The 12,752-nt window shown below is 34.0% G+C and overlaps 1 protein-coding gene across 1 annotated transcript in view; it reads right to left on the bottom strand.

Moving 5' to 3' along the window:
* Nucleotides 1-12,752, bottom strand: part of LOC145288101 (neuroendocrine convertase 2-like) — a 415,880-nt gene that overhangs the window by 73,750 nt on the left and 329,378 nt on the right. The window contains exon 6 of the mRNA XM_080136159.1: nt 5,110-5,183. Coding sequence (XP_079992285.1) covers nt 5,110-5,183 — 74 coding nt within the window. The remainder of the gene's footprint in view (nt 1-5,109; nt 5,184-12,752) is intronic.

The raw sequence follows: 12,752 nt of genomic DNA on the forward strand, positions 1-12,752 counted from the left end.
ACCCACACACACACACACCCACACACACCACACACCCACACCTCAGCACACACACCCACACACACACACACCACACACACACACACCCACACACACACACACCACCCACACACACAAACACCCCTCACACACACACACACCCACACACACACTACTCACACCCACACACACACACCACACACACACACCACACCCACACACACTACCCACACACACTCACACCCACACACACACCTCACACACCCACACACACACACACCCTCACACTCACACACAACCCACACACACACACGACACCCAACACACACACACACCCACACAATCCACACCACACACCCACCACACACTCCACACACCCACCACCACACACACCACTCACACACACACACACCCACCCCACACCCCCACCCTCACACACCCTACGACCCACACACACCACACCACAACACCCACACACACTCACAACACACACCACACACACACACACCCACACACACACACACACCCACTCACACACACACACTCCCCACACACACTCACACACAAACACACTCCACAAACACACACACACTACCACCCACACACACCCACACACCTCACCCACACACACTCACTCTCACCACACACCTCTCTCACCCACCCCACCCACACACACCCACACACCACCCCCACACCCACCCACACACACCCACACACCCACCCTCCCAACCACACCCTCTCACACACAACATCTCACACCCAACCACACTCACACCCACCCACACACACCCCACCACCACACACACCCACTCACTCACACACACACACACACACCCACCCACACACACCCCACACACTCACACCTCCCACACCACACACACACACACACCCACCCACACACACTCACACACACAAACACCACCCACACACAAACACACACACCCACCCTCTCACACACACTCACACACCCTCACAACACTCCACACACACCCACCCACACTCACACACACTAACTCCCACCCACACACACACTCACACACTCACCCACCACAAACACCCACACACCTCACACACCCTACCCACACCTCACACCACACACCCCACACACACACTCACACCCACACTCTCCCTCACACTCACACTCACCACACCACACACCCACACCCACACCCACAACACACACACCCACCTCAAACACACCCTCCCACACACACCCACACCCACCACACACACCCACCCCACACCACCCACACCACACTGACACTACACACACACACAGTCAGCCCTTGCCATTGGCGACAGAGATGTGAGTGACTAACCTTTACAACCGAGCTATCAAAAGAGGCTGACAAAAGTGAATTGAGAATGATAGTGACTATGCAGAAAAATAAAGACTGAAGCACAAAAGGTTGCTCGTTTTAATTGGGCTACTTCCGTTTTCGTAGCTTTTCCACGTTTTGGTTTTAGAGTTAAAAAATTAGGAGGGCTTACTGTTAGAAATTCCTTGGAAGAGAAATTTTTACATTTTGAATGCCATCACTGTCAATTTGTCTTGGATTTATGAACTGACCAGTGGAAATAAGTTTTTTTTTTTTGAATCAGAGTTTAAAAAAAGACAAAAAAGAACTTTATTAAGTTTTTTAATAAAAAAAAATAAAAAAAATGTCCATTATTTCATGTCAGCTATGTTTGTTGTATAATCCATAATATTTGACGATATATGGTATACCATTGGGTATATTTTCTTCAAAGTACTCAGATTGTGGGGTTCCATGGAGTCTGAGTGACAACAAATTCCCTTGGATTTCAAGTATGCTTCACCTCTTTCAATAACCTTTACAAATAAAGTTGTATTATTGCAACAGCCACTTTGACTTTCACTTCTCACTGGCAACAACCATTGGTTTTTACTGGAATTTAGATAGCAACAAGCCTCTCCAAGGTTTTCACACTCATCCAGTGGAGGTCTTGTTAGTGCTTTCTCTCCTCAATTTTTCCATCCTCCTTGACTTTTTACAACTATTTGATGTGGTACCAGTTAATGCCGACACTGCATTTTATTACAATATTTTTAAATAGATAAGGGATGAATTCGCAATTCTATGGCAAAATGTTACTATGATCTGCAAAGATGATTAACACTTCAAATATTTGAATAAATTTGATGTTTGTTATTTTATCAGCCCCCTCCAAAAGTTTTAAGAAACTATGAAATTACAAAAACATTGTCAATAATATTTAACGAATATGCTTAGATAAAGAAAGACTGCTTAAATTTACGTGTGCTTCAGCTCAAAATAATAAATTTCTTTGCTGTTTCTGAATTTCTGAGATGAGAATTGGTTATTCGTATAACTTAAATTCTTCAGACTACTGTTCTTGAGTACCATTTTAACGTTTCGGTTGATGTAACCTCCGACCATCTTCATGTGTATCTTGTTAAATTTGGAAATGTTCTTTTTGAACTCGGGAATTTAGACGGAATTTCGAATGGAACCATTTATTTACTTCATGGTGGTAGTATGCTTTTGTTCCATCAGCTATGACTGGGAAGAGGTTGCCGACTAAGACTTGAACCATAAACCTTCAAGAGAAGGTCATTTTTACAATTAATTTTTCCAAGTACTCTAACCACTGCGCAATGGGTCCTCGTGGACAGTTTCAGTATAAAACATTCTAGAGTTCAACAAGATGCACCTGAAGAAGTTCGGGGGGTTACATTGACCTAAACATTGTGAAAATGACACTCAAGATGAAAACAGTAGTCCACAGAATCCAAGTTATAATTTTCTTCACATTTGAAAAATAGAAAATAAAAAACATGGCACATGTAAAAGCATGTAAAATTGTAGATGTTATCAAAATTTCAATATTTCAAGTAGTCGTCCACTCTTCATATACACACACACACACGTATATATATATATATATATATATATATATATATATATATATATATATATATATATATAGAGAGAGAGAGAGAGAGAGAGAGACAAATATTATTGAATAGCACGGAATTATTCCGTTTTACAATTTTCTTTTTTATCTTCTTCAATCTCCGAATAATTCTTTTTGTGTTTTTCTCGAAATTGTATATGTTGGATCCATAATCGCGAGCGCTTTCGACAGAAGTACTTCTATCATCCTCAGGCATATTGTAGAAATAAATGTAGAGATTGTTTTTAATTTACTTATATTTTTTTTTTCCTAGTCACGTGGTAATTTGTTACATTATCGCGAAGATTAACTCTCCACTTCTGACTAACTCCATATCACAACATTTGAAGGGACATGGCTGCCAACATTCGGAATTTCGAAGAATTATGGTAGAAAATACAAGAGTATTGCAATGTAAATAGGCTAAGAATACTCGAAGCATTGTACATTAAAACAAAGAAGCCTCAAATAAATAATAGGAAAAAAAATGTCCGCCCACTTAACTTGTAACAAATTACCACGTGACTAGGAAAAAAGAATATAAGTAAATTAAAAAACAATCCCTACATTTATTTCTACAATATGCCTGAGGATGATAGAAGTACTTCTGTCGAAAGTGCTCGCGATTATGGGTCCAACATATACAATTTCGAGAAAAACACAAAAAGGACTATTCGGAGATTGGAGAAGATGAAAAAGAAAATTATAAAACAGAATAATTCCGTGCTATTCAATAATATTTGTCTAAATGAGAAAATGCTGCCTACACAATATATATATGTATGTATGCATATATATATATATATATATATATATATATATATATATATATATATATATGAGAGAGAAAAAGGAAGTTCCGAAAGTAATGCCTCCTATTTTTATTCCGCCCGAATCGATCAGAGTAAGAATGTATATTTTCATTTCAAAGAAGACTATATATTAGTTCATAAATCAAGTGATATCTGTGGATTCAGGGAACGACTAAAAATATCAAACATAATTGGCAAACTCCACTGAAGATTACAGTGTTTTTGATAACTGATCAAACTATTGCATAGTCTTCTTTGAAATTATATAGTCATAGTCTTGGGTCATCCATCAATTGATGGCGAAGCATTAAGATCGTGTATACCGATTCTCACTCACTCAATCCAAGAAGTTCTAATCTCCAGAATGTTCTTCTCCAGGCAATTAATTGTACGTAATATGAGGCTTCACAACTTGTTGCTTAATCTGTGGGGGACAACTGAAGCACTTTTCCAGGGATTCAGTTGTCAAAATACAGATCCGACCAACACGAAATGTTGAGATTAAACAACTGTAGATGTCAAAGGCAAACATAAAATATTCTTTGTTACATGCTCTTGTCACAATATATTGGAAACGGCACTAAGCATTATACATGCATGCATATATATATATATATATATATATATATATATATATATATATATATATATATATAGTCATCCATATACAGTACTGCTTTGTTGTATCACAGCTAATCAGTACGGCGGCTAGACAAGCAACTACAAGCCAGGGTCGAAATTCGACCGCCCACACAACAGTCGGCACTTCTAACCATTATGCTATTTGGCTGCCGCTATGCTGGATAGTGAATTAACAATGTTTTGACATTGTCCAAACGCCTAAGCTCAATTTGTTTGCACAAAGACCATTGTTTAATACGCTAACGCCAGTTTGTATATCACTTTCCAATATGCTACACCCAAGATAGGGAGCATTATAATCATCCACATACAGTACTGTTTCGCTGTATCACAGTTCATCAGTGCGGCTAGACAAGCAAGTACCTCAAGCCAGGCACACACACATATGTATGATTAATTCTATATCAAATCATTCAGAAATTTAGGAGTTTGACACGCATGTCCTCAGATTTTATTGTAACTTGCACCATGGATGGAAACCATAAAAAAACATGAAATCCTGAAAATTTTAGCATGTAACTCCGACCCAGAATCATCAAAATCACTGCTAAAACCAACATCCCATGTTTCATCCCCCCCAAAAAAAAATTTTAAATTAAAAAGGAATGAGCTCTCCAGCAATAAGAAACTCACAACCACACACACATCATGGCTTAGAAACTAGCAATATTAACTGACTAAGCAACAAAACGGTCCTTAAAGACTCGAAACAAAGAAAGATGAACATTTTTTTTACCCATTATTGGGGTTTCTCGTATCAGGCATGGGATCGAGGTCATCTCTGTTCAAGTCTAAACTTGCAGCAGCATCCTGAAAAACAACATATCAATCATGGGTGAACAGTTTTGAATAAAATTTAAGCTTCTTTCAGAAAAAAAAAAGAAAAATAATTAACAATTTTTTTTTATTTATCTCCTCACGAGGGCTGAGCGTGACACAAATTCGATTTTAATATCGGATGTGGCCATTTATGAATGTCACAATTGCGTTCATACAAAAATTACCTATGAAAATTGACATTGTTAAATAGGATTTAGTTCCTCTTAGAAGTGAAGACAGAACAGCTGCTACATTTTGAGCCTGGATAAAATGCAATTTATTCATTTTAAAAAATATGAAAATCGCTTCAGACGAGGCATAATACCACTTTATGTAAGGAATTAACAAAATATTAATTCAAGGTCCTAAACTAGTCAACTATAAATGTAATATGGATAAACTCTAACCAGAAAAGAGCAATTCTTCCCTTTCGTCAGAAACACTACTTTTGGAATGTGAGGACTAAAGGAAAAAATAAGCAAAGCAAGAATTAAAAGGCTGTTAAAGGTAAATAGGATGTCCACATTTTTATTGGAAATGTACCAAACATTACATGTTCACCTTTGACCTTTATGTTGGAATCAAAGTGTAGTATATGTTTTGTATCAGAAGGCTATACTTCCGGGCGTTAATTCTTTTCAAAGGGAGGATAGAAATATTGCTTGTAGCCTGAGGAGATCTCGTTTGTGCAGAAATGATGGTGAGGAGACAGCTTTTTCATTGTCTCTTTTTGGATGATCTGAATATTCACCCACATTAAAGAACGAATCGGTTTTAACTTTCGTCCATTGGATGCAGCAAATTGAGGTGACACGTGTTGCATCAATCATAGGTGTAAAAAAAAACACACACAAAAGAATCCGAATTTATGGCTTCCTAAGAAAAAGAATCAACTAACTGGTAGCTATTCAGTTGACAGTAAATGAACCACACCCAACATACAAATATGCAAACAAACCGTTTAAAAAACAAAACAAAAAACTTTTTACTCAGTGGAATGTCGAGCATAATACAAGAAAAAAGATGACTTTCAAAAAAACTGATTTATTCTGATAGGAACATTAGTTCCTTAAAATAAACAGTTCGTAAAAAAACAAAAACTCAATTATTTTGGTTTGTTAACCATGTGAACTGTGCCATACTCGATATATGTCTAAAGGTATGAATAACAGTTACTTAAGGGAAACAATTTAAAAAGGAAGCAAACATTTAATCTGTTTAATAATGAGATAACAGCTGCCATTTAGCGAAAGTCGTTCATAAAAAAATTGAGCACTCTCAGAAGTCGATAATGCAAGTAGAGACGTATATCATTTTTTTCTTTTAAAACAAAGGTTATAGTGTACAAATAAGACGTTACGATTGCTAACTAATCAGTTGTTTTGCATCTCAGATTGCTCATCTGGCAATACCAAAAAGACACGGGATGATGAAATAGGTTATCTGCGAATTATATCATGTTTTTACTTGGCACTTTCGAAAATTGTTTTTAGAGAATAAAAATAATTGGGATTCATTGTATGATTAAAAATAAATACTGCCTTGAAACAGTTGTAAACAACTATAATTGTGTATGCTCTTTATTTGAAAAAGCAATATGCATATACATCTTTATAAAGTCAGGTATGTTTATTTTTTATGCATTTGTATATACAGGGTTCTAATTAATTTATTGATCATTATAAATTTTTAAACACATCTGCTAGATGTAAAGGGTAGTAATGTGGGAAATACGAGGTGCCTTCAATAAGTTTCCAGACTTTTTTTCTACAGGCATTTAAAGTTATCATATGACTGGCCAATTTTTATGATTTCAGGTTCAAATTAACAGCTATAACAGGAATTGGAATACACCCTACTAAAGCTTGATTGTGACAGCTAGTGAATTTCAAAAATGTAATCTGGACGTAAGTATACTTTAAAAGAATGATATGTAATCAAATTTAAAAGAATGATATGTAATCAAATTTAAAAGAATGATATGTAATCAAATTTAAAAGAATGATATGTAATCAAATTTAAAAGAATGATATGTAATCAAATTTAAAAGAATGATATGTAATCAAATTTAAAAGAATGATATGTAATCAAATTTAAAAGAATGATATGTAATCAAATTTAAAAGAATGATATGTAATCAAATTTAAAAGAATGATATGTAATCAAATTTAAAAGAATGATATGTAATCAAATTTAAAAGAATGATATGTAATCAAATTTAAAAGAATGATATGTAATCAAATTTAAAAGAATGATATGTAATCAAATTTAAAAGAATGATATGTAATCAAATTTAAAAGAATGATATGTAATCAAATTTAAAAGAATGATATGCAATCAAATTTAAAAGAATGATATGTAATCAAATTTAAAAGAATGATATGTAATCAAATTTAAAAGAATGATATGTAATCAAATTCGTTTTTAAACTTTGGAAAAATGCTTCAGACTGCTTTTGCACCATCTTGCATAAGTTTTTGAGTGCCATAAGAGATTTAAGGAAGGCAAGAGTCTGTGAGGGCTGATAAGAGTTGTGGGAAGAGTCATGACGCCAGACCGTCGTGTATCTGTAAAGACAATAAGTGCACAATTTGATGTCAGTGTGGAAACTGTATTGAAAATCTGGAAGATTTGCGTGAAGTTTGTCCGAAGGGTGCTCCATCTGTGTTACAGATTTTTTGACCAAGATGGGCATCAAAATAGTTCCATACCCTCCCTATAGTTCATATCTTGATCCCTGTGACGTTGGTTTATTCTCTAAAGTCAAGGAAAACCGTAGAGGTTGTTATGAAACAATTGAGGAGATGAAAGAGGCTGTAACGAGGGTCATTGACACGCTCACACAAGACGACTTTCATGGAGTCCTCCAGAAGTTGTTTTGACAGTACAAGTTCATTATAACCAGAAGAGATTAATTCGAAGGGGACTAAAGTTTCATGTGTGTGCTATTAATAAAAGTATCCATATGAAAAACGTCTAAAAAGCTTATTGAAAGCATCTCGTATTCAGCTTAATTCAATTTTATGCAAAAGATAGTAAAAAAATAGTAAAAATTCAGATATTTCCGATTTTTTTCTGAAATTTTAACCAAAGGTATTAGACTTGATTTAATAAATATTCCAAATTTTAATTTCTTTGGTGTATTTAGGTACAATAATTGAAATTTGATAATTTATTTTTAGAAAATAGTTATTCAAGAACCTGTTCACGTTGGACTTGAAAGCGACCATGTCATAGTCAGTCGGGAAGCAGCTCTATGGTATTGTGTTCCAGAGACGAGCTCGTCTAGGAAAACTTAGATTTAGACAGAAAGTAAAGGAAATTTCTGATTGTTGTGGTATATAGTCGAGTGTTTATCATGAAAGACATTGAGGAATTATAGAATGAAACTCAGTCGAGCATCTGCCATGAAAATAACGATAGAGCAGACAGAGAGGTTGACAAAAACTATTCTATGAGGCAGAGGCTGCAGAGAGAAAAGGACATTACCCAGCAGATGCCAAATTAAAAGGATGCAATGCATTTTTATCAACATTAGTTGAAGGATTCTAGACATAAGATTTAGTATGATTATCTCTTGATTTTAATTTTCCTAATGGCGTAAGAACTGTGCAAAACTTTTGTTAAAATAATTTTACTTGTCCTGGGACAGGTAATCATCTAGTGCAGCAAAAGATTCTAGTGCATTGTATTATATATTTTAATGAGCAAAAGAATTGTTAATACATATATATAATTATTTTTTACTATAATAATTAAATATCTATAGAATTGTTAATACAGAAGCTGCAATAAAAACGTAAAAACGACACGTGAACAACAGCATTGGGGCAAAGAACAAACTTGTCGGTTACATATTCAATGTGCTTGGTGTGGCGTCTAACCACCAGGTCTTCAGACTCGTTTGAAAAAATTATTTCCCTCTAACAGCTGGATGATCTGACAAGAGTTGGAACATGGGATTTGAAGAGCCAGCACCATAGAGGAAGAGCACCTGTATGTCTGAGGAGTTCCATTGACATTCACCCTTCAGTATACAAAAAAATCATATACAAAAAGCAAAAAACTCCACATAAAATCCAGCAACATGACTCCACGTACTGATATCCATGTCTGATTGTTGAATTTTCTGATCTGCAACCTTACAAAATACCTCTATATCCAGTGGTGAGGCCCCAGCTTGTGGGCTTTGGGGAGTGTGGAGCCACCCTTTAATTGCTATTGCTCCCAGGTCCACTCTGACCCGGAGTGGAGTACCTGTTAGGATCCCAACTATGGGTTGAATAGAAACCGACTTGAAAACAACAAATATATTCTATTAAATTTTTCTTCCGAATCTTTGGATTCAGCATTAAATAACCTGAAAAGGGTTGATATGCCGTAAACCAACCAACCAATCAATCAAAAATACCTCAAGACCGCACATTTATATGGACTCTATATCCTCTAGACGGTTTTTTAGCTCGCCAGATACTCTTCATGGACTTTACTAGGATAATCCTCTAAAGTTTGGACTACTTTTCTTATTTATACTTTTATATATTGGTTTCCCCAGCTTATATGTATTTTTATATTCCAGCATGTAATTTCTTACTCCCTTATATATGTCCCCATTTTCCTATCCTCTTTCTACCTATATTTTCAACATCTTTCCTGCTTTCTATTTCTCATAGATAAGATATTGTCCTTGAGCCAGCTTTTTTTTTTAGATATATAAAACTTGTTTTTCTCGTCTTCTAATGAGAATTATTTGGCTTTGAAATGTTATATTTTTCCTTATTGATCTAATAACTTTGAATACTCATCCTTTATTTTTTTATATTAATTGCTCCACTTAGAACTTTTACTTTCTTTATAGGTTTGTTTGCATTTTTATCATATATATATAATTATTTTTTACTATAATAATTAAATACCTACAGACACTAGTGTTTCATCCTTTCAGGAATCTTCAGTGCAGAGTGTCACGATTAATACCAGTCGAACGATTTGAACCCTGCAACACGAGACATCTCTGGTTCGATTAGAGGAGACCTAATCCATTCGGCTACCATTAACCGCATGAAATAACGTTGAATTTAAGCATCTTAATTTTAAATGTTCATTTACGTCAGTCAGACAGTGATCTAATCGTTATACGATGATCTATGCATAAGAGCTAAATTGACCGACTTTAATTCAACTGAAAGTGCTCAACGATAAGAAACGAATTTCTTAAAGGGGCTGTCATAATTATTTTTTACTATAATAATATATATATATATATATATATATATATATATATATATATATATGGGTAGTAAATAATTCCCAACCAGTGAAAGAAACATTAGATAAAATAAATTCCAGAATAAAAGCAAAATCTATAGCTACTTATGATTTTAGTACGCTATATACTAAAATTCCGCATGAAAAACTTATAAAAGAATTAAATGATACTGTAGATTTGGCTTTTCAAGGTGGAAAAGGTAAATATATAGACTTTTCAAACTCTAAAGCTTTCTGGTGTAAAAATAAAAATAGCAAAACTAGTGTTTCTAAAGGTATTTTAAAAATACTTGTAAGTTATCTTATTAAAGAATGCTATTTTCAAATAGGAAATAAAATATTACTCCAAACGATAGGTATCCCAATGGGATTGGATCCTGCACCATTTTGGGCAAATTTGTATTTACATAGACTCGAGTATATATATATGTCATCACTATTAAAAACAGATATATCTAAAACATAACTTCCATGGATGTAGGAGATTTATAGATGACCTTATATATATAAATGATAATGATGAATTCGAAAAAAAATAAACATCTTATATATCCAAACGAATTAAAATTGAATTGTGAATATAGAGGACAACAGGCTACATTTCTGGATTTAGATATAAAAATTGAGGATGGGATTTTTCTTTATAAAATATTTGATAAAAGAAACGCTTTTCCCTTTAAAATAGTACGTATGCCCCATAAAGATAGCGCCTGCCCTGTTTTTATGTTTTATGGAACCATTATGTCAGTTTTTGAGAATAGCTCGCGTTACTTTAAAACTAACAGACTTTATACCACCAGTTTCTAGTTTAGTAATAAGGATGATAAAACAAGGTGGGGATAAAAATAAAATATTAAAACAGTTAAATAAAGCATTTGTTCGTTATCCTTATGCTTTTGAATCGTTTAAGATAAACCAGACTATATTAATAAAGGAAATCCAAAACTATATTAGCAATGTATAAAATGTATTTATAATTGCATATAATAAATTTATAATAATAATAAAAAAAAATGTATATATGTAAAAATATTTTTAACCTTTATATATCTAATTTTAAATAAGAATGTAAATATACTAAATACTAATCATAGTGGGGGTGATAAGTAGTTAAATGGATTCATCCTAATCTTATAAATACAAGACTGATAAATTAAAAAAATAAAAAATGTATCCATTTTAAATGTGGAAATTGATGAATCGCACAGGTAAGAAATTCATTTTTATAGTATGAAAAGGTTAGTAATTGCAATTAAGAATAGAAAACTGGATCAAATGTTTGAAACATGTCTTCTTCCTAAGATTAAGGGTGGTGGTGTTTGATCAACACTGCTGGGGAGCCATGATGTAATATACTGTTTTGTTTTTAAATCCCCGAAACAGTGTTTCATGGTAAACAACTGATGATCCCTTGAAAAATAAATTATTGGTATTATAGTAAATTCGAGAGCGAGTTGATGCAGTGATTGCAGGTGATTAAATGACTTAATGAATAGATGGTTTTCTAACGAATGATAAAAAATATTTTTTTGTATAGTTTTAAAGGTTAAAAACTTCCAAGACTATATATATATATAATCCCAGGTTAAGAATATTCAAAGATAAAAACCAATGCATTTAAGTCTAATATAAAAATGTTAATCAATAGGGCAAAATATGTTTTTATTCATATTCAAATAAACACTTTTAATGTTGCTATAAGATCATGACTATGTTTCAGTCAATTAGTTATAACTAAAAGACCTCCTCAGGCGACAAGTCAACTCTTAAAAGTTCAAATCTTCAGCCATATATATATATATATATTAGCAGTCTCGCAAGGCCATAGGGGTGACAACCAATGAAAAAAAAAACCCTAAGCAAAATTCATCCTAAAGCACCAAAACTGAAGCTGGTCTGCCAGGACACTATATGTACAAATGTAGGTAAATTTGGACATATTTTATTGGTTTGAAAATAGTTTTTTTACCTACTGTCGTAAAATATTAATCATAGAATAGTATTATAATCTTCAAAAAGCCTTCAAATTTTCATATAGTTTCGTCCCATAGAACTGAAGATATCATTTCAATATTCAATTTGGCTGCCAGTATAATATATCTCCATCTATTGATATATCACTATTTTGGCAATTTTATAAGATCCAAATCTCAGTGACTTTGGGGCAGAATTTAACAAATGAGGGATCGTTGGAAATGTAATGATCTGAATTGTGTTATGTTTTATGTGACATTTGCCTTTAAGGTCACACATTAACGGAATCATGCAAATCCTATTTTTGGCACTTAAACC

The sequence above is a fragment of the Euprymna scolopes genome, chromosome 11 (genome assembly GCF_053919585.1).
Source record: "Euprymna scolopes isolate OS-2025 chromosome 11, ASM5391958v1, whole genome shotgun sequence".
Taxonomy (NCBI): Eukaryota; Metazoa; Mollusca; class Cephalopoda; order Sepiida; family Sepiolidae; genus Euprymna; species Euprymna scolopes.